The 21,485-nt window shown below is 43.8% G+C and overlaps 1 protein-coding gene across 3 annotated transcripts in view; it reads left to right on the top strand.

The window, feature by feature from the left end:
* The window catches only part of COL6A3 (collagen type VI alpha 3 chain), a 63,626-nt gene that overhangs the window by 8,748 nt on the left and 33,393 nt on the right, over positions 1-21,485 (top strand). Inside the window, exons 3-8 of one of the 3 annotated variants that reach the window (XM_074872523.1) lie at positions 5,316-5,918; positions 10,009-10,611; positions 13,420-14,019; positions 15,349-15,915; positions 18,595-19,215; positions 20,376-20,975. In XM_074872523.1, coding sequence (XP_074728624.1) covers positions 5,316-5,918; positions 10,009-10,611; positions 13,420-14,019; positions 15,349-15,915; positions 18,595-19,215; positions 20,376-20,975 — 3,594 coding nt within the window. The remainder of the gene's footprint in view (positions 1-5,315; positions 5,919-10,008; positions 10,612-13,419; positions 14,020-15,348; positions 15,916-18,594; positions 19,216-20,375; positions 20,976-21,485) is intronic. The other 2 variants (XM_074872524.1, XM_074872525.1) reach the window with 2 other exon arrangements.

The raw sequence follows: 21,485 nt of genomic DNA, 5'->3' as shown, positions 1-21,485 counted from the left end.
CAAACGTGCCACTAGTTCACACCGAGACATTTGCACCATTTGGTTTTTAACATGCATGTCGATGGTATGTTGTGGTTTACCTTCTGCTCCTCAGCTCCCACTCAGCTGAGGGTCCTTTCGGACCCAGACCTTGGCCAACACGTGCTGTGCCTTCCTGAGCATGTCGCTGGCCGGTGGCGTGCCTTTGAGGATGCTCTGTGGGGGACGGGGGTGCGAGACGTGCACCCAGGGTGGCCCCGAGCAGGTTTTCTCCTGGGCAGAGCTGTTTCGCCCTCCTTGCATGTGTAGGAGGGAATTCTGCGGCGAGATGAACACTGCCATTGACCTGAAGAAAGGCTGCTTGGTTTTTTTTAAGAGGAGGTGCTGGTGTCTTTGGGACCATAGCTGGTATCACGGGGGGACAGGAAAAATATGGAAAACTCATGCCAGCACCTAGGCTGCTTAAACTGAGCAGCTCTTTCTTCCTTGAGCACCGCCACGGAGTCAGCAAAAAAACCCACAGGAGACCATGGGTGGTTTGAAGCTGAGCGAGCCCAAATTCACACGTGAAGCTACAGGCATCTTTGTCTGGCTCAGGGCTGGTGTCCAAACCCGTGCAGTGAGGGTCTGGGAGGGGAGAAGCATCTCACCTCCCCCTCTCTGGGAAGGGTAGGTTGCATGCTGTCCCCTCCTGTCCCCCAACACCTTTGGTGTCAGGGTGCTGATGGCTGCCTGGTTTTTCCCCAGCGCTTCTTGTTTTGCTGCGGGCGATAAGGGGAAGCTAAGCTTCACTTTCACCATGCGAAAGAGGCCGTCGGTCATTTGGGCGAGGAGGAGGAGGAGGCATGCTTGTACTGACCGATAGAAAATCCTAAATCCCCATCTGTTTTTTTAAAGCTGTCAAAACCGTTGCCGTGGCTGATATAATATTTCTAGTGGATTCTTCTTGGAGCATTGGGAAGGAACATTTCCAACTCATTCGAGAGTTTCTGTATGATGTTGTAAAAGCTTTAGCTGTGGGAGGAAATGATTTTCGCTTTGCCCTGGTCCAGTTCAGCGGAAACCCCCACACAGAGTTCCAGTTAAATACCTACCCCTCTACCCGAGACGTCCTGTCCCATATTGCCAACATGCCTTACATGGGGGGAGACACCAAGACTGGAAAAGGATTAGAGTACCTAATCGAGAACCATCTCACTAAAGCTGCTGGAAGCAGAGCCAGTGAAGGCGTCCCCCAGGTTATTATAGTGTTAACGGATGGACGATCCCAGGATGATGTGGCTCTGCCATCATCTGTCCTTAAATCGGCCCATGTAAACATGTTTGCGATCGGCGTGCAGGATGCAGTGGAAGGGGAGTTAAAGGAAATAGCGAGCGAACCCCTCGATATGCACCTTTTCAACCTAGAGAATTTTACCGCTCTCCACGGCATAGTTGGAGACTTAGTGGCGAGTGTCCATTCATCCATGACTCCAGAAAAGGCTGGGGCCAAAGGACTGGTTAAAGACATCACAGGTAATGGCTGACTGCTGATGGCTCCCATCAACATGGTATCTGCTGGCGTTGTGCTGTTTAAAGCCTTTGTAGGGGCAAGACTGAGATGGACGTTCAGAGGTTTAAAAACAAAGGTTTGAAGCATGTAGCCCCATGTTTGTAGCTATTGAGCATGTTGTTGTTTGCAGACCAAGGTGGCATCCCTGCCAAAGCTGCCAGGAGGTAACACAGGAGCCCTTGGATGGGCAATGGCCCGTTGTGGCCATCCTTTTGCGCCCATGGCATGGAAATGCAAGCATAGGGAACTCTGCAGAGTTATTAAATTGCCCCATCCTATCCACTCACAAGGCAGGGAAATAGGGGCTGAACATACTAGCCACGATGGTGACTCTTTGAGGCCCTGACCGAAAACCCGCTGGAGACCAAGAAGGTTGCTGCTGGCTGCGGGGACATCATGTGGGATGTCCCCTTGCAGCTAGCGGGGGAGATAGGCAATGTGCTGCTACTCCAGAAAGTCACATTCTTGGCTGAAGACAGCAAAAGGAGTTTGGTGGAGAATTCTCCATTGAAACCCCATCCCTGAGCTGGCCCTTAGCCTCTCTTCTTATCCACTGGGAGAAGGTGTGTGGTTGGAGAGTCCCTTTTGCGATGCCACAAAAATGCATTCTTTACAAGCCAGTGGCTTCCACCTGCCAGAACACTGGATCCCTGGACCCTTTCTGTAACCAAAACCTCTCTGCAAACTGCGTTGGCTTCAATGGATCTGTGCTGACCACAAGCCGGGGCCCGAATTTGCCTGGAAAAAAATAAGACAGTCTTCTTCCGTCCCTTCTCTGTATGAAATTTCAGTGTGGAAAGGGCCTTCTGAGCAGCTTTGTTGTGTTTCAAAACAGAAGTCCCAGAGATCAAACCTTTCTTTTTATTCCCGAGACTCCATCTGAAGGTCGATAGCTTGTGGGGTGATGTAAGCCAACGTCAGTGTAATGAGGCAGTGTAACATTAATCCCCCTGTGTTGTCTTGCCTGATTAACCCTCACGCCAGCCCCACTGGGTGCTCTCCATCACTGCATGACACCGAGCAACACCAAAAGGCTGTGCTCACATGTGTTTTTATTGTGCGAAGTGCTTGACAGGGCAAATATCCAGATCATGTGAAAGCCACAGGGAAGAAAAGCAGCTGCCCCAGAAAGATGACATAAAGTTCACCAATTCTAAGAAAAACATGTCAATATATGTGAAAAATAAATGTTATACCCAACCTGCTGACAGCACTGCAGTGGCTGTTTGGCATCTTCGCCATGAAGGACCCCAGTGCTTCCCTGTTGAAATCAATAGGGGAATTGGTCTTTGGCAGCTGGCTGTCCTCCTCTGAGGCACCCCAGCAGGTAACCCCATAGTACATAAGCATCTGGAGTCACAGACATTTCTTTAAAAGCTTAAAGGCAAATTCCTTCTTCAAGTATATCATGCATTTCCAAGTTCATTTCTACTCAAAGATATTTTTTTCAAGCATTTCCTTTCCTCTCTATAACACAAATTTAAGCTAATCCTACTATTGTAGTTTTGCCCATGTGGTTTGCATGGGCCATCTACGGAGTATCATTAAACATGGGAAAAGATGTTACAGCTCCTAAACATTGGATGACAACAGTGTGCAAAGCATGGTACAAATAACTGTTTGCATAAGAGTTTAAGAAGTCATTTATTCAGCTGATAACTCCATGTAGCATTAAAATGTATAAAAATGCTGTGGATGTTATGCTAGAAATGAGCCCTGATATAAAACAGAAATGTGAAAAAAACCCAGTACTGTAGTACTTCCAGTATAAAATACCAAAGCTGTTGGTCTGTGGCAGTCCCCAGAGCTGACTAGCATAAGTGTGAAAGTCAGCCCCAAGTTTGCCCTGATGTATTCGTTAAATCTTAGCTGTCTGTCTCATCTGACCCTCCTTGCTTAGTTCTGTAACAAGCATGCTTTTATTTGTTCTCCAGCACCAGCTCGTTCCATAAATGTGCACTGAAGTACAAGGTTTTTTTACAGTGATGACAAATTATCCAACGCATCTGTTTAATATCTATTTTCTCTCCTGTGGGAGTGACCTGTGCTGCTGTGATGACACCCGTTGGTGTCTGAAATCTCATCCCTCAAAAAGATGTCCAGGGTATCTAAAGCTGCACTGGCTACAACTGCTTGGAGTGTTCCCTTTCATTTATATGATGAAGTAGAACGTATATATTCCAGCTGAAAATGGCACAGTAAATACAACCCTAAGCACCTCTAAATTTCAACTCAATGATGGAAAAAAAAATCCTGGAGCCTTTTGCAATTCTGAGTTGAGTTGGCCCAGGGAAGCGATGGTGCCCTGGAAACCTTCTTTGTCGCTGGAATTGCAGCATTATTTGAATCTCTTGGTAGCATTGCAATGTATGAAAACGTCTACTAGAAAAACAACTAAACAGACAAAAAAAAAAAAAAAAAAGATTGATGCTGCTGGTTAATAGCCAAGACCACAGGTTTATTCCTGGCCTTGCTAAACTACATGCCAGTGTTGCTACTGGTTTCACCTTTGGCTTTCAAATGTTGAGAGCTGGGTGGAATTTCCAAATGTTGCTTGTCATTCATTTGCAAATAGTCTGAAATTTGATTTCTTAACAAGATTGGAGAGTAATAGCATGTAAAATCTAAGCATGCTTTGGAGTCTTCTTCCCCACTTTTTTGCATGCATACAGCTCTTGGTGATGCTTATGGTAAAATTAGTTGAGCAAAAGGAGTAAGAGCAGACACCAGGGCATTTTGGGTCTGCTTCGGTAAGTCACAGCAAAAATGTTTCCCCTTCAACAACCATGTTCATACCATATAAAAGTTTTGTTTGGTGTGTGTATATTCTCAGCAGATGCTTGCGATCATCTGGGTATGGTCACAACAAATAGAGTTGGATAATTGTGTCATGACTGATTTCATCACCCTGTTTTAACCTGATTCTGCATTCCTTGATTGAATATCCAGAGTCCATATGAAAAATACAGACCAGACCCCTCTATCGAGGATCACTTCATCTTTGGGCAAAATAATTAAAGCAAGACAATTTTTGCATGGCATGGGTTGACAATTGTGCGGGTCAGCTTGCTGGACAAATACCATCGTGTGTATGCTGGCAGCTGGTAAAAGAGTTACAGTGCAAGAATAATAACCAAAACCTTTTCAATTGTTTCTAACAAATGCATTTCAAATAATAATTCTTCACGGTGGGGACTTATTCACAGTGGGAATGTATTCAGCCGCTGTTTTTAACCAGCAAAAGAACAGAATTGCAATGGAGAGGCTGAAACTTTCCATGAATCCAGTAAATGGTGGGTTTTTTCTTAAAAAAAAAAAGGGACTGCAATGAGGAAAACCTCCTACAAATATTACTGTCCTCACCTAATAACTTCAGGGTGAATTACCACCAAAATCCACCTTTTTCTTTTGGCTCTGTCTAAATATTTGGACAGTACTGGCCACTGATGGAATGAATCTAGATTTCTGAAAACTATATTTTGCCAGATTTTCTCCTCACATGCCAGTAATGCTGACCCCCGTGTAACTGCAGCCACCAGCTCAGGTTGTGTCTGCTCGAGCCATCTCTTGATGGGTAGTGGACGCTACTGGGATGGGGTTGGGAGCTCATATTCAATCAGAATGCAGAACTAAGAGGCAAACGTCACCTCCTCCATGAACATGTGTTTTGTTTTCTCATTTTCGTGTTTCTTACTGGTTTTCCAAGAAACATGTCAGAACACTGTACGACTGCATGTAATCACTCATTTTAATGCTTTCACCTTTTGCATTTCTTTTTTTAAAGCTCAAGAGTCCGCTGACCTTATTTTCCTTATTGACGGATCAAACAACATCGGAAGTGTCAATTTTCAAGCCATACGTGATTTCCTTGTAAATTTGATTGAAAGCCTCAGAGTTGGAGCTCAGCAAATACACATTGGGGTGGTGCAGTATAGTGATCAACCCAAAACCGAGTTCGCTTTGAACAGCTACTCCACAAAAGCGGATGTTCTGGATGCCGTGAAGGCACTTAGTTTCCGCGGTGGCGAGGAAGCGAACACCGGTGCGGCACTGGAGTTTGTGGTGGAGAACCTCTTCACCCAGGCGGGAGGCAGCAGGATAGAGGAAGCGGTGCCTCAGATTTTAGTGCTGATAAGTGGTGGAGAGTCTAGTGATGATATCCGAGAGGGCTTGTTAGCGGTGAAGCAAGCTAGTATATTTTCATTTAGCATTGGGGTCCTGAATGCTGACAGTGCAGAGCTGCAGCAGATTGCTACTGATGGAAGCTTCGCATTTACTGCCCTGGATATCCATAACCTTGATGCTCTTCGAGAATTATTACTGCCCAACATTGTTGGAGTGGCCCAAAGACTCATTTTGTTAGAGGCCCCAACCATTGTGACTGAAGGTATGTATGCCTTTCTAGACTGTTGCATTTCGATGAATCGATGAATGAATGAGCTTTTGCACGCTTTGAAAACATATTCATATTTTTAATTTAAATTTTTTATCTTTGCAATGCATCTCTCTGGTCTGGTTATGGAGAAACAATGGGAAAGACAAATAGTCCTGCAGCTAATGTTCAGAAACTCATTTGCCCAGTGGGTTATCTTTTGAAAACTGTGAGGTTTTGTGTCAATAACTGGCATAGCATGGGGTTTTAAAGGACACAAGCAGAGTATAAAAAGCTCATATAATCCTTATTGGGGTATCTAAGCACCCCGGGGGTAAATACTTCAGTACTCTCAGTTCTGAGAACAGCTATGTCATGTCAGCTTACATTATATGTCAGTTGAAAGTGTCATGAGAATGAAATTTGACTGGGGAAGCTAACAGGGATGTTAAATGGATCCTTAATTCACAGAGTTGAAGTTAACATCTTGCTACAACAGTAAAATTCCTTACCTCACTGATACTGTGCATTATCCTTGGGAAAAGCATGAAATTCATGTTGAATTTAAAAGCAGAACAGCCCTTAGTTCTTCTGAAGTGAAATCCCTACCTTGCTAACAAGGTTCAATCTGTAAGCTGAGAAAGTTTACAGCTTTCCATGAGGCCATGACAAATGGATATTCCACTTAGGTCACTTTGTCACTCTTAAGTCCGCAGTGACATTATATCTGGACTAGCATTAGCTTAGGTGCAGTGGAATAATGGATATCTGGATTTATGGAGCAAGTAGGTTTTTAAGAGTTTCTCACCCTTTGATTTTATGACTAAGTTAAGTTTACTGATAGAGAGGCTTTATGAAAGACATAATATGTCATATTTCAGAGGCTCCTGGAAAGGGCCAGGCTGGAGTTGCTGCACTTAATTATCAGGACGCTTAATGCAAACACTTGTGGGATCCAAGTGCCACTCTGGAGTTCTGTACATACAGTTCAACTCATGATGTATGTTGACATATAAAACTGCATTCCAGATGTCTTTGCTGATCTATGTCTAAATACGATTGCTATCCCGTGGCTCAAATCAAAGGGAGGAATTTGCCTAAAAGATTGTTTTATGACCTTGCCTTGATTATTCCAGGAAAGAACATAAAGAACTTTTGCTTGTAGCACCCCACGAGAACCATATTTAGCTAAATAAGCTGAAGCATTCACGTCTAGCTACAATGTGCATGCCAGCACCCATCCAAGTCAATGGAAAACCTCTCTTTCTGCCCCTCTGATTTTTAACAGTTTGAATGGCAATATTAAAAATGTTGGTACACTTGGTTTCATCTGCACTTGCATATTTTTCACTTAAAATGACAGCTCATTTGTAGAAGGTACTACAGTATCGTCAGCCTCTGCAATTACATACAGATGGATATGCTAAATGGAGAAGTGGGTATTTTTGAAGGAGCCTTTGGGAATTTCCTTTCCCTAGCATGCACAGAAATTAATTTTGACTGCTCTGCTTGATTAACATCAGTGCCTTGGAAGTCTGCAGTGTAAAGCACTGCTTTGGGAGATACACAGCAGCCCAAAAGGGATGCCAAACCCATTGTGGTACCAAGCTTTCCTGTGAAATACTGAAATCACCTCACTTCACTTTAACTCTCCAGCTGTCTTCCTGGGATGAATGGATGTCTCAAAGTGCCTCTCTTCTCCCTTCTGCTTTAGCTTCTGGGGGAGCCTGGATGATTAAATTAGATGAGGTGCTTCACCAAAGATAGCTGAGATGGCAATGAGGAAGGAACTGCAGGGCTGAGTTCAATGCTGACACGCTCTAACATTCCCAACTTTTAGAGTCAAAGATATAATGCTTTGATCCCAAACCCTTTGAAATTCCTGGGAGACTTGCCATCAGCTTTACTGGGCTCTGGATCAGACCCTATGAGATGTGTGCAGCTTTGCTCAAATGCTTTTGCTTTAATTGTGTCCATTGAAATTAGTACCATGGGGTGTTTCTTCTTGTGGGTTTTGGTTTCGGTTCTTGCATTCCTCTTCTCTAAGGAAACATACTGCAGGATTTGAGAGCTGCAAGAGGAATGAGTAGCAGAGGGAGCTATTCCTTCCCAGCCTTCTTCATCTTTGCAAAGCCCCTTTGATGTTTCCCACAAACTTCTATATAAAGTCAAAAGTTTCCAGGGTCTCCATTTTTGGGTATCTAGCTGCTGACAAGCTAAGGAAGCACTTTGGACATCCTCCTCGGTGATACAAAGCAGAGATTTCAGCCCTCGTTATCCATTTGGAAAGTTTCCCGATTTCAACCCTCTCCTCCTCGGAGTAACTGATGAGGAAAAAAAACCTGGCTGGGGGCATGAATGTTGGAAATCATGGCTCTGGGAAAGGGATCATTTAAACAAATCCTTGTTGCTTGGCGAGTAGCTCTGTTTTGACAGATTGGGCAGTCAACTGCAAGCCACCGGCAGCTCACATGAGGCTGTGGCTCAGGGAGGGTACCACCACATTCACTTCATGCAGGTTCTCATCATTTTGTGTCCGACAGCACCACAGCAGGCTATCTTAAGCTTCAAATTTTGACAACTGGTTCTTAATCAAACAATTTCCAGCAAGACTCTATGAGAGGATTTTGCAAAGGCTCATACTTGCTGGCAGAGGCAGGTCTCTTGGGGTCCAAGGGCAGAGAGGGCAGCTGAGTCGCAGATGTCATCTCCAGCTCTAAATCACTGTTTGGGGTAGCCCAATCTCTTGGCATTCACCCGTAATGAGAAACCTGACGGAGACAGCCTTTGGGAGCACTGCTTTCCATGGCCAGCTGGTGTCTGGCCAAGGAAGACTTCAGCCAGAGCTTTGTTCTTTGTTCAAATCCAAAGTAAATAGCCTCCACGCAGAGGAGCCCTGATGGGCCGAGGGGCTGCCCTTTTCCATCCAGGCAGGACATGAGAGTGTTTGCTACCACGTGCCCTGAGGGCTGTCAGATCCTGATGATGCTGGGTCTCCTCTTCTTCCAAGCTCTGTGCTGGGTGTAGCAGTGAGCCTGGGAGGTGAGGGACCTGTCACCTTGAATATTGACCCTGTCTCAGGAGCTCTTAGGTGGGTAGGTGATTTAAGGACACCCCAAGTCCAACGTAACACAATGATCCATAATGCTCCAGCATAACTTGGAGGCAACACAAGGTTTCCTTTTTCATTTCAATGGCATGAAATCAGGGAGGTGATGATGTGAATGGAGTTTTCTAAAAGATGGTATTATCTCTCATGATGATCATGTATAATGCTTTTATCCTAACGGTATTGGTCTTGTTGGTATTTACTGTTTTTTGCTGTATTAAATATGACGGTGCTTTCGTTCCAATGCCACACAACAGGTACTTTTTCCTCCCTAACTATCTTCCTTCAAACTTAGCAAGAGAACTGGAAAGCTAATTGTGTTTCTTCTACGTCCTATGTCATCATCAATAATAAAATTTCAGAGATTACAACCTAGGGGACCTGTTTTGTTAAAGACACGGCAACCAGAATATAATTCAGCTCTTCCATGACTGGGCTAGCTGTGCCAAGAAAAATCGTAACTTGTTTTTGTTAGATAAGGAATAAGATGTAGGATGTGAAGACCCAAAGTCCAGGTATGTTGAGTAAGTGGAGACTGTTCTTTACTTGTGTCATTGCTCTTGAGAACCTAATCCTGAGACCAAACCACACCCTGGCATGATTCAGATGGCTCTGCTGCAGATAGAGGGAGCATCGCCTGCTTGTTTTATCTATCTCATGTGCCAGCTGAGTACCAGGATTTCTCCTGACTGCCTTTCTTGTTTTGACATGTATATGCATTTTAATACTAAGTTTTATAAACAATGCAATTCTTGCAACTCTTCAACTCTTCTGTGTTTTAGAGAGGGGAAACATTCAATCAGATTTCTTATGAGCTCTCTGCTAGAACCTAAAAAATAATTCTGTTTTGAAAGCAAGACCCTTTTAAAGGTGTTGAGAGTAACAGTACTTCAAGCAAATAAGAAGTCTGAAATGTTGCTGAACTGTTGACGCAGAATTGATGCACAGAGTGTGGTGAAGGCTTCCGCTAACATTATGTTCATGTGTTACTTGCAGTTATTGAAGTGAACAAGAAGGATATAGTCTTCCTGATAGATGGCTCAACTGCTTTGGGGACTGCCCCCTTTAACTCAATTCGTGATTTCGTTGCCAAAATTGTCCAAAGGCTGGAGGTTGGACCTGACCTGATCCAAGTCGCGGTGGCACAGTACGCAGACACTGTGAAGCCAGAGTTTTATTTCAACACCCACCAGAGCAGAAAGGATGTGATGGCTAACGTGAAGAGAATGAAGCTCATGGGTGGTACAGCACTCAACACTGGCTCGGCACTGGACTTTGTGAGGAACAACTTCTTCACCAGTGCTGCTGGGTGCAGGATGGAGGAAGGGGTGCTTCCCATGCTGGTGCTCATCACTGGTGGTAAGTCCAGGGATGCCGTTGACCAAGCTGCAGCTGAGATGAAAAGGAACCGGATAGTGATCCTTGCCATTGGGTCGAGAAACGCCGACCTGGCAGAACTTCAAGAAATTGCCCATGAGAGAGATTTTGTGTTCAATCCAAATGACTTCCGTGTTCAGTTCATGCAAGCCATTCTTCCTGAAGTGCTGTCGCCTATCCGGACACTCTCTGGAGGACTGATTATCCCAGAACCACCATCAGGTAATTAATTACCTTTTTCTAATTAAGGAGATGTGGTTTATATGTTTGTCAACTCTTCTTCTATGACATGTAGAGATAAGGAGGAAAAAAGCCTGAAGCACATTTTTTCAGCATAGCTAAATGTTGTTTCTTTGATTTGTGAAATGTGCATGAACAGATTCGTGAATTTGGTAGTGTGCTTGTTGTTACAGCTTTGCCATTCCTTCCTTGAGATTTTTGCCCCATTCCATATTTGTCACCAACATTTAAAGGCCTGGACGTGGAAGATGTGCTTTGCTAGTTAGGTACTGAAATCGTTGAGTGGAGGCTTTTCCTTTCACTTAGGCTTTGTGTAACCTATGAACAGGACACACTGTGAATGTTATAATCTCTTCCGCAGCTTGAAAATCATCCGTAGTGGATATTTACTCATGAAAGGTTAAGTTTCTTCTGACTGTAAGCAAGTTTGTTCATGGAGATGTTCAGAGAAAGCTAGCCTGACACTTGGACTGAAACTCACCCTTTAAGAACATATTTACAGTTTTCTTATAATTTACTCAGCTCAAGCCCTAAGATGTGTATGAGACTATTGCAGTGTTGATTTTACCTTAATCTGTTTAAAAGACGATCCAAAGCCCTGTGAAGCCAGTGGATTCTTTTTACTTGGTCTTGCCATTGACATCAGTAGGTTTTGGAAGCAATCCATCACTAGAGTCATGTCTTTTGAGGCAGTTTCCCCTGCATTTCAAGAGGTGTTCTAGCTGCATAGAGATTTTATACCAAATTTCTCATGATTTCTTCCTGATAGAGATGCTTGAAGTTGAATTAATGTTGCACTAGATCATATTTGAACCTTGCATTTCTATCTCATGGCATATAAACATTAGAAAACCAAGACTTCTTCCAGCTCCCGGTAAGGTCAATAGTGAGGTTTCCATTGGCTTAAGTGGGTGTCAAACCATGTCCTTATTTTTTCTAGCTTCTCCAAGTAGTTTAAAATTATAAACCATGGTGCAAAAGAAACCGAGTTTTTGGAAAGGGTCCTTAAAGAATGAAAGCCTGTAACTGATTTATTTGAAAAGCAGACATTTTAAAATCAGTTTGCCAATACTTGTCCTTAATTAAGATGAATATCACGGGACTTATAATTTAATAAGCTTTTTTTCAGAATGTGTTTCCTGCTAATACAGTTTTGCATGGCTATACACCAAACCTGACATTTTTATTTTTCAATGTAAATTAAAAATGTTCCTGTACTTACTTGTTCTTTAAAGCTCATTCATGCAGCTTCTCTTTTTTTGCAGTCCTTTTGCTCTACTGTACTCACAGTTATTCACATAGACAATAAACAAGTAATCATATCCTACGCTATAAAGTGACTGTTATAAGTAACATAACTGATTTTGACACTGGGCAGTCTCTTACATTTCAGCTAGATATTGTCTCACCCTGAGCCTTGAATGGCACTTTTCTGGGAAAAAGTTAAAATACAGAAATCCAAGACAAACTGTAAAATCTGAAAGCAATGCCTGTACTCCAGAGAGCCCTTTTGTCCCTTTTGGTTTTAATATCTCAATATTTACGTATTTTATGTATAGAACAGCAAGCTTACAGGGACAAGGCAAGCTAGAGAGGTGGATGAATATAGCCATATGTCCATAGGTAAATGCTTTAAACAGAAAGATAAATATATTCTCGAATAACTTATTTGGAGGAAAACATCCAGCGGGGATGCATTGGATGAGCCCATTCATCAGTTGTCTGAGATCTTATTTAAAGTTTTGGCATTTTAGTCTGTCATTTGGACGTGACGTGTTTAGAGGCAAAAAGAACAGGGGGATGATCCTGTGGTGTCTTCAGGGTGACATTGCAGATCTGTGTCTTGGGGCTTAGATGCCAGGAGACAGCCCAGGAAAGATTTAACCTTAAAAAAGGAGCCGAGAACTGGCTGGTTCTTGCTAAAAGTGAGAAATTTCTCCCCCTTCACCAGACCACAAAATGGTCTATAACTGCAGACATTAAAATGCAGTTTTCTGCATCAAATGCAGACATCCAAAAGGCAGGTGTCTCAGGCAGGCATTGCAGCCTTGTCTGCACCAGCTTTTCTAAGCCTATTAGTAAAAGCTATTTTTAATACCTGCTCAAAATACCAACCAAATTGGTAACCTGGCAGAAGCGTTTTCCCATGCAAGTGGAGCCTAACTCTGTGCCGCGGGCCAGCCACTGCTGGCTGCACAGCACAACCATGGAAGTCACTGCAGGGCAGGACATGGTTCTCTACATCTAGGGATGCATGGGAACATCCCTGTGGAACAGGGGGATTGCTTAATAAGGGGGTGATAGCACAGGGTGTCAAAGCACACTTTAGGTGCCAGAAAGCAGAAATGTTCCCTAAAGCTTTGTTGGAAAACCCCAAGTAAATGCTTGGTGACTTGCAGATACGCAAGGTGTCTGTAGGTATAATTCAGAGTTTCTCCACCAAAATCAATGAAGCTGCCTTTTGCCAGCTAAGGATCTGGCCCAGAGCAAGCAACTCTGGCATTAGCAGCTGTTGAAAACATTTGCCATGACAGAGACTGAGCCCTGTTGATAAACCTGACATTTAAAAGACTTTTTAATACAAGTCAGAAACCTCCCCTGCCCAATTTAGTCATTTCCAGCAATGTCCTTGTTACTTCTGTGCTGATCACACTCTCTTCCCTTTTTCTCCTCACTTCCTCCTAACAAGGTTTACATGCGTGTACAGCATATGCTGTATGCACACATGAAAAAAAAATTCTATTTTTGTTTTCTGTGATGTCTCATGTTATTTTCTGTGCTCTACTGCAGTTCAAGTAACCAAAAGGGATATCATCTTTCTTTTGGATGGATCACTCAACGTTGGAAATGCCAACTTCCCCTTTGTGCGTGACTTTGTTGCCACCCTAGTTAACTACCTTGATGTCGGCAGTGACAAAATCCGAGTTGGCTTAGTGCAATTTAGTGACACTCCTAAAACCGAGTTCTTTCTATACTCGTACCAAACCAAATCAGACATAATTCAACGCATGGGGCAGCTGAGGCCCAAGGGGGGGTCAGTGCTGAACACTGGCTCTGCACTGAACTTTGTGCTTTCGAATCACTTCACGGAAGCTGGTGGGAGCAGAATAAATGAACAAGTGCCACAGGTCCTAGTCCTGGTGACGGCAGGGAGGTCTGCCGATCCCTTCTTGCAAGTTTCCAATGAATTAGCTCGGGCCGGAGTGCTGACTTTTGCTGTTGGAGTTAGGAGTGCGGATAAGGCAGAACTTGAACAGATTGCCTTTAATCCAAGAATGGTATATTTTATGGATGATTTCAGTGCTCTGGCAGCTTTACCCCAGGAGTTAAATAAGCCTATAACAACATATGTTAGTGGAGGCGTGGAAGAGGTTCCACTCGCCCCAACAGGTAATATCTACCTTCCTTCATGTTGACTGCATTAAGTTAATCTTGTTTCTCTTGACTGTTTGTTCCCAATGTACACCTTCACGTCTGTCCAAGGCCCTGAGCCATCAAAGTGGTTAGAGCTGTGCTTAACCATCAGTATAGGGCTTGACACTAGAAACTCTTAAAAACTCTTAATTTTGTTCAAGTCATTGCGTGCGCACTTTAAAGACAGCGTAATTTTAAGTCTTTGGCAGGTCAAGACTGAAGGAGGATCTGAGTGAGTCTGTGCCCACCAGTCACTCAGGTGCTCCCTTTCTGTTGCCATGATGAAGTCACAACCTGTAAATGTCTCATCTGCACCAGCTCAGTCAGTGGGAACATGTGCCTTTGGCTACCAGGAGTGGTGTGGAAAGGTTAAATCATGACAAAGAGCATGGGGGAGCTAAGGTCTAGCCAGGTACACGTGGCCAAACCCTTCCCCAGAATCACTTTGTCAAAGTGCTGTTATCAGGCTGTCACAGAGGCAGAGGTTGAATTTCACTCCACGTATTCAAAGTTATCCTCCAACATTAAACCCAAAAGCTGTTGGCAAGTTTAACCCTTTTTAAACAGGTATTTGCTCACTAATTTCCTTATTGTGGCTATATGCATATGAAGAAATAACCAGAACAACCAGGATTGTTTAATATGGAAAGGAGACCATTAAGATTAATATAAAAGGTGTTAAGGCACACAGATATGAGATGCTTGGTTTTGCCTTGGATATTCAATGAGATTTAAAGGGCATCAAATGGAAACAGGTAAAAGACTTTTTTTCTTCCCAAAGTCATAACTCGCCCATGGATTTAGGTGTTCCTTGTGATGCAATGGGGAGAGGTGCTTTAAGAGAATACACAAAATGCTTTGTTCGTGTATGTATGTATGAACTACTGTCTATTTGTTATCTACTGAGCCTTTAAATAGGAAAAAAACCAACCCTCCACTGCTGTTGTACTTCATACCTGTAATATCGGCATATTGCTAGACCATAAACATCACTGGCCTGATCTGAAACAGCCAATTTATGATATGAATGATATGATGCTATTCAATACATGACATGACTATCTGGTGCTTGAATTTATTGAGTCTTAGAATAGAGGTATCCTTGGTTCCCCTTTTTCCTTAGACAAATAAGTCAACGGTACTGTTTAGTTCCGTAGCCTTTGAATACGCTGGTAAATGAAAATCACTTGCTTTGCATATTGAAACCCAGCTAATTTGCAGATAAGTTTCTAGGATGATGTTTAAGAAGAAAAATGTCTTCATATCTTTTTTTTTCCCCTCTTTTCATTTGTGAATTTATTCTAGAAAGCAAGAAAGATATTTTATTCCTGATCGATGGCTCAGCCAACCTTTTGGGTAGCTTTCCTGCCGTCCGGGACTTTGTACACAAAGTAATTTCTGACCTGAACGTGGGTCCCGATGCCACACGAGTAGCTGTAGCTCAATTCAGTGACACCATCCAAGTTGAATTTGACTTTGCTGAACTCCCATCTAAGCAAGACATGCTTCTCAAAGTGAAAAGGATGAAGATAAAAACTGGGAAGCAACTGAACATTGGAGCTGCGTTAGATGAAGTTATAAGGAGGTTGTTTGTGGCAGAAGCTGGAAGCAGGATTGAAGAAGGGGTTCCTCAGTTTTTGGTCCTTCTGGCTGCTGGGAGATCAACTGATGATGTGGAACAACCATCAGATGCTCTGAAGCAAGCTGGAGTGGTGACCTTTGCTATCAAAGCCAAAAATGCTGACCCCGCAGAGCTGGAAAGGATCGTTTATGCCCCGCAATTCATTCTGAATGTCGACTCCCTCCCTCGGATTTCAGAGCTTCAGCCAAACATAGTCAACCTGTTGAAAACTATCCAGCTTCAGCCAGCAGGTACAGGGACCCACAGGGTTTCCAGGAGGCTGAAAGACACCACTTACATGCCCCCCTCAATTTGGTAACTGGGGCAATTGAGTCTGGTGATGTTTAATATGATTATGTAGAAACTGCTATTTACTTCGATTTTCCTCTGGTCAGACCCTGATCCAGCAAACTCTTAAGGTCCAAACTGATTTTTAAAGATGAGTAAGGAAAAAGCCTTTTGTTCAGCTGCAAGAGCTGCAGTAGGTGCTGTTACCAGTGTGTAAAACACGGTACAAAACTGAAATAACAGAGCATCATTGCCCCAGAGATCTTGCATAAATTGATGTGCAATGCTGGGCAAGGGCTAGAAGAAGCAAATAAAAGCTTGTCTCGATTTGTCTTTCCATCCTCCCTTTTCTGGAGGAGTGGTAGGGAGTAAGGAGCACTGCATCGCCCTGGATTCACTCTTGCTCCATTATTTCTTATGGGATATGACGGCAGTTTCTACATTTTGTACCTACACACCAATAAATTAGATGCTCTTGACTCAATTACTGTTACAAGCTCAGTAGATGAGTATGGATTAATTGAAGAATAAAAAAAATAATCATAAAAACAATCACATGGCCACAATTATAAATTCACTCTGCGGTACTGGAAATTATGCATGTCCAGCTGTGTGTTATCCTGAGGCAGTCCTAATTTGAGAATTAACCTGTCTCCCAACAGCTGGTGGGGACAAGGAAAAGTGTAATAACATCCATATCTCTCTGTAAAAGTCCTGGACAGATGGACTTAGAATCATAGAAACATAAAAAAGAAATAGGGCTGAAAGGGATCTCAGGGTGCCATCTGCTACATACCTTTGTCCCCAACAGGATCTTCTTGTCCAAAATGAGATGACACTGGTCTAATCTGTTCTGAAAACCCTCTGGTGAAGGAGATTTCACATTTTCCATAATCCATCTGTTCAATTCTTTTTATCTGTATCAGTAGATACTTTTCCTTAATGTCAGACCTCTGCCTTCTTAGTCATAGTTTAAGCCTTTTACATCTCCAACTCAAGAAGGATACAGATGTCAGCCCATTCCCATGTTTGTGTGACAGCCTTTCATTTACTTTAAGCTTGCCATGTACGTCTTGTCTTGGTCCTCGTGTCACCAGCTGTGTACCCAGCTCATTCGATCTTTCCTCATAGGTCTTGTAGGTTTTCTACTTTTTCACCCTTGTCTCTCCATTGTCAGTGTGCTCCAAACGACCGGAGTGTCCCCTGATCATCTCTTACCCCATCCTTTCCATGCAATTATTTACCTTCCTGTATTTGTGCAGCTTCTGCCTCGACACAGACTAGTGCAACTAGTGCTCTTGAATTGCATCTTCCCTTTTCAAACCATTTCTGTCTTGTCAAGATAATTTTGAATCCCTTTGACCACCAGGTGCTGTGAGTAATTGTGCTAATTGCTCAGAAATAGCTGCATCCACCTACTTTTCCTAGTATTCTTGGCTAAAAGAGGACTACCTCATAAGACTACCCATATTTTTTTCTTTTTTATCTGCTACCCAAAGACTTTCGATAGCACTGTCTTTTCCTGCTCCTGAACTTTGGAGGAAGTGTATGAAAACGGGATACATCAGGCACTGACTTCTCCCTCTTCCTACCTGTATTTCTCAACACAAGCTATATTAATATTCCAGTCCTATGCATTAACCCACCAAGGTTCCGACATTCCTCTCAAATAATAAACTTGACCTGAAGTCTGCATTAAGACTTCAGCTCTCTTGTTAACCCTTTATACATCCAACATTCATAAGCAGATATTTAAGATTTTCTTCAGAGGGACAGAATATGCTCCTGCTTTTGTCCCACTTGACCCTGCTATAAGCAAGCCAACGGCACATTTGGGATCTCTCAGTTGCTGTGTTTGAGAGGCAGTGATGTTTTCTGCTTCACTGAGCTTTGCAATTCTGTTAGTCAATAGCAGAATGCATCAACAGTTCTTTGATCTTTGACATTTCATGGTCTTGTTTTTTAAAAAAGAAGAATGTTTAGTCACAATCAGCATTTTTTTGTGCTTGAAATTAGTAAAAAAAAAATGAAAATAAATCAGTGTCTAGCATTTTAGAAAAGCATTTCAACATTTTCAGTTGGATGGGCTTTCCAGCAAATTCTTATTTTGTCTGAGCATTTGCAGGATTATTTATTTCTAAGTTCAGTGATGCCTCAGAAAAGCTTTTCTCTCCCTCTCTTCACTGACTCCCTGTGAGCACCCTCTCTGCAGCGTGTCATTTTGTTCAGAAACTCAGTTTTCTCTGGGAGCAAAAGATCCCTGATGCCCCAGACTCCTGTTGCATATTGCAAAGCCATGTGTCAGTTTCCCTGACCCCTTGGGAGCTGGCAGCTTCTCCAGGCCTCAGGTAGGAGATGGCACCCAAAGTCCCTTGGCACCCTATTTCCTATGGGTCTATGATTCTATGACTCGGTGGGTAAGGCATGGCATGTGTTGCCCTGTGGTTTCCACCGACTTCCACCCATCTGCGTCTTCGCCAGGGATTGCATCCGATGGCAAAGGCATCAAACCACCCATCCTGACACCTCGCTTTCCCCTCCCTAAGCTTTTGCACTCACTTGGTTCACTGTATGTGGAGAATAATAATCAATACAAAAGAGAATCTCACTTATTCCCCCCTTCCCTTACTTGTCTCAAACAGTAGTTGAGAGAGGTGAGAAGAAGGATGTGGTGTTTCTAATCGATGGCTCAGATGGTGTCAGAAGAGGTTTCCCTCTACTGAAGACCTTTGTCCAAAGAGTTGTCGAAAGCCTGGATATTGGTCGTGACAAGGTCCGTGTTGCCGTCGCACAGTACAGCAACGTCATACAACCTGAGTTCTTACTCGACACTCACGAAGACAAAGCAGAGCTTATCAGTGCCATCCAGGAGCTGAAGGTTATGGGAGGATCTCCTCTGAACACTGGAGCAGCCCTCGACTATCTCATCAAGAACGTGTTCACGGTGTCGAGCGGCAGCAGGATAGCAGAGGGCGTCCCGCAGTTCCTGATTCTGCTGACTGCTGACCGGTCCCAGGATGATGTGAGGAGGCCCTCGGTGGTCCTGAAGACTAGTGGCACGGTGCCCTTTGGCATTGGGATTGGAAATGCCGACCTTACAGAGCTGCAGACAATTTCCTTCCTCCCAGATTTTGCTATCTCTGTGCCTGACTTCAGCCAGCTGGATACAGTGCAGCAGGTCGTCTCAAACAGAGTCATCCGGCTGACCAAGAAAGAGATAGAGTCACTTGCCCCTGATCTGGTTTTTACATCACCCAGCCCAGGTGAGAAGATGTTTGTGTCTGCACCGAGAGCCAGCGGCAAAATATGATGTTTAGTAACATCATGGTTGCAACACAAACTGAGAAAAGCAAACATGGTCACACTAAGACTCCAAGTCCATCTTGGTCTCACTGTTGATGTACTTAGGGTTGGTAGGAGCTGTGTAATTAAGCTGAGCCACTTTAGGTCCAGTCCCTTGAGGTGGTCCATGTTGTATCCTCATGGAAGACCCATAAAGTGAATGCTATGACCTTTATCTTGTTTTAAGTTGATGGATTTTAAGTCCATGTTATTCCTCCTGGAATGGAAATTGCGTCATTTAGATGCTACAGGGACACCTTCACACTACTATAAATCAAGGTCAGCTTTCTGCTAAATGTAAGACCTGCTGATGTGTCTTACATTTGCCATGTTCATTCACTGGGGAAGGGAAACTGGAAGTGGGCATCGGGAAAAGGGTCAGATCTTCTATTTCTGGTCTCTCGGAATGAAATCCAGCCAGCGTATGCCTGGGGTGAAGGGTACCCACCCCAGATCAGTCCCTTTGAAGTCCAGCATCCTACTCTATCTGTTCCTCCCCTTCAGAGCCAGACTGCTTTCTTCTGTCCCCATTTATCAGTGGGATATTCAGCAATAATTCAGTCTCTGACGTGATAATTCAGGCTCTGACCTGAATTACCACTGCAGAAAACATTGTATTGGGAAGCACAAAGTCATCCTGGAAAGGCAGAAGCTGAGAGAGTAATAGGATAGAAGCTTTCCTAGAGGACAAAGCCAAAGAAGGAAGGGTGGTACCGAATGTGAAACAACCCCAGGCTCCCTGGCAACCTGCCCTGAGTAAGGAGCATCACCAGTCTATGTTTCCTTGGGTGGAGATCCCACAAGGAATTATTGTTGCAGGTTTCCCCTGCTCCCTCTTGCTTCCTTTGCTCTGGAAGTTGCTGTTCTTGTACTGCTTGGGCATGTGCCTAGCAGACTGGTCCTGTCTCTGGGTTGAACCCATAGCTGCCTGCTGGGGCTCCCAGGAGATATTATAGGCAATGAAATAAAAAGTATCCTCCCCATGGCCAAAGGCATGGGCCAGTGATGTAGCTGATGAGCTTAGCTGCTCTCCATAAGCAACACCTGATGCGTCTTCTGACTGCTGTTGTCTTTCCTGCAGTGGGTGTGAAGAGGGACGTTGTGTTCATGGTTGATGGCTCCCGCTATGCAGCTCAGGAGTTCTACCTCATCCGTGATCTCATTGAGAGGATAGTGAACAACCTGGACGTGGGCTTTGACACCACCAGGATTTCAGTGGTCCAATTCAGCGAGCATCCCCACGTGGAGTTCCTGCTTAATGCCCATTCCAGCAAGGATGAGGTGCAGAGTGCCGTGAGACGGCTGCGGCCCCAGGGTGGCCAGCAGGTGAATGTGGGGGAGGCCCTTGAGTTTGTGGCAAAGACCATCTTCACCCGGCCCTCTGGGAGCCGCATAGAGGAGGACGTCCCTCAGTTCTTGATAATCCTCTCCTCCCGCAAGTCAGACGATGACTTAGAGTACCCATCACTCCAAGTCAAACAAGTGGGAGTGGCACCTATGGTGGTAGCAAAGAACGTGGATCCTGAGGAGATGGTACAGATTTCCCTTAGTCCTGATTATGTATTTCAAGTCTCCAGCTTCCAGGAACTGCCCAGCCTCGAGCAGAAGCTGCTGACTCCTATTGAAACCCTTACTGGGGACCAAATCAGACGGCTGCTGGGAGATGTGCAACCCCCCATAGGTAAGACTCTGTCAACACCGGCTGCCTCTGGATTGCTGTTCAAGTAAATGTTGCCCAAATGTGTGAATAACTTTCCATCCCTTCTCTATAAACCAAGGTTTTCCTTAGTTAAAAGCAATGGTGTAGCACATGTACAGTTTTAGAAGGAAACTTGTAGATAACATGGAAATTCTACCCAAGTACCTAAATACGTTACCTATTTTGATTTTCAAGTGAAATACCACAACGTGTACAATTGTCTATTCCCATTTAAAAGCTCTCTAGGAAAAAGACATAAATCTGGGGCAAAATAAAGCTGGAAACATTGACAAATCCAGAAGAGTGTTAATGAATGAAACAGATAAGGCTCTGAGCAATGCATGTTTTGAATATTAGGCAGAGTGTTAACCCACACATGCACACTTGCACACAAGCCCTTTTGGAGAGGCTCCCCAAAGCACCATGCCTAAAGTCGGCTAAAATATGCTGTGCAGTTTTACATCACACGAGAACAGACAACACAGAAATCCT

The sequence above is a fragment of the Strix uralensis genome, chromosome 6, assembly GCF_047716275.1.
Source record: "Strix uralensis isolate ZFMK-TIS-50842 chromosome 6, bStrUra1, whole genome shotgun sequence".
Taxonomy (NCBI): domain Eukaryota; kingdom Metazoa; phylum Chordata; class Aves; order Strigiformes; family Strigidae; genus Strix; species Strix uralensis.
This window is presented reverse-complemented; position numbering and strand designations above follow the sequence as displayed.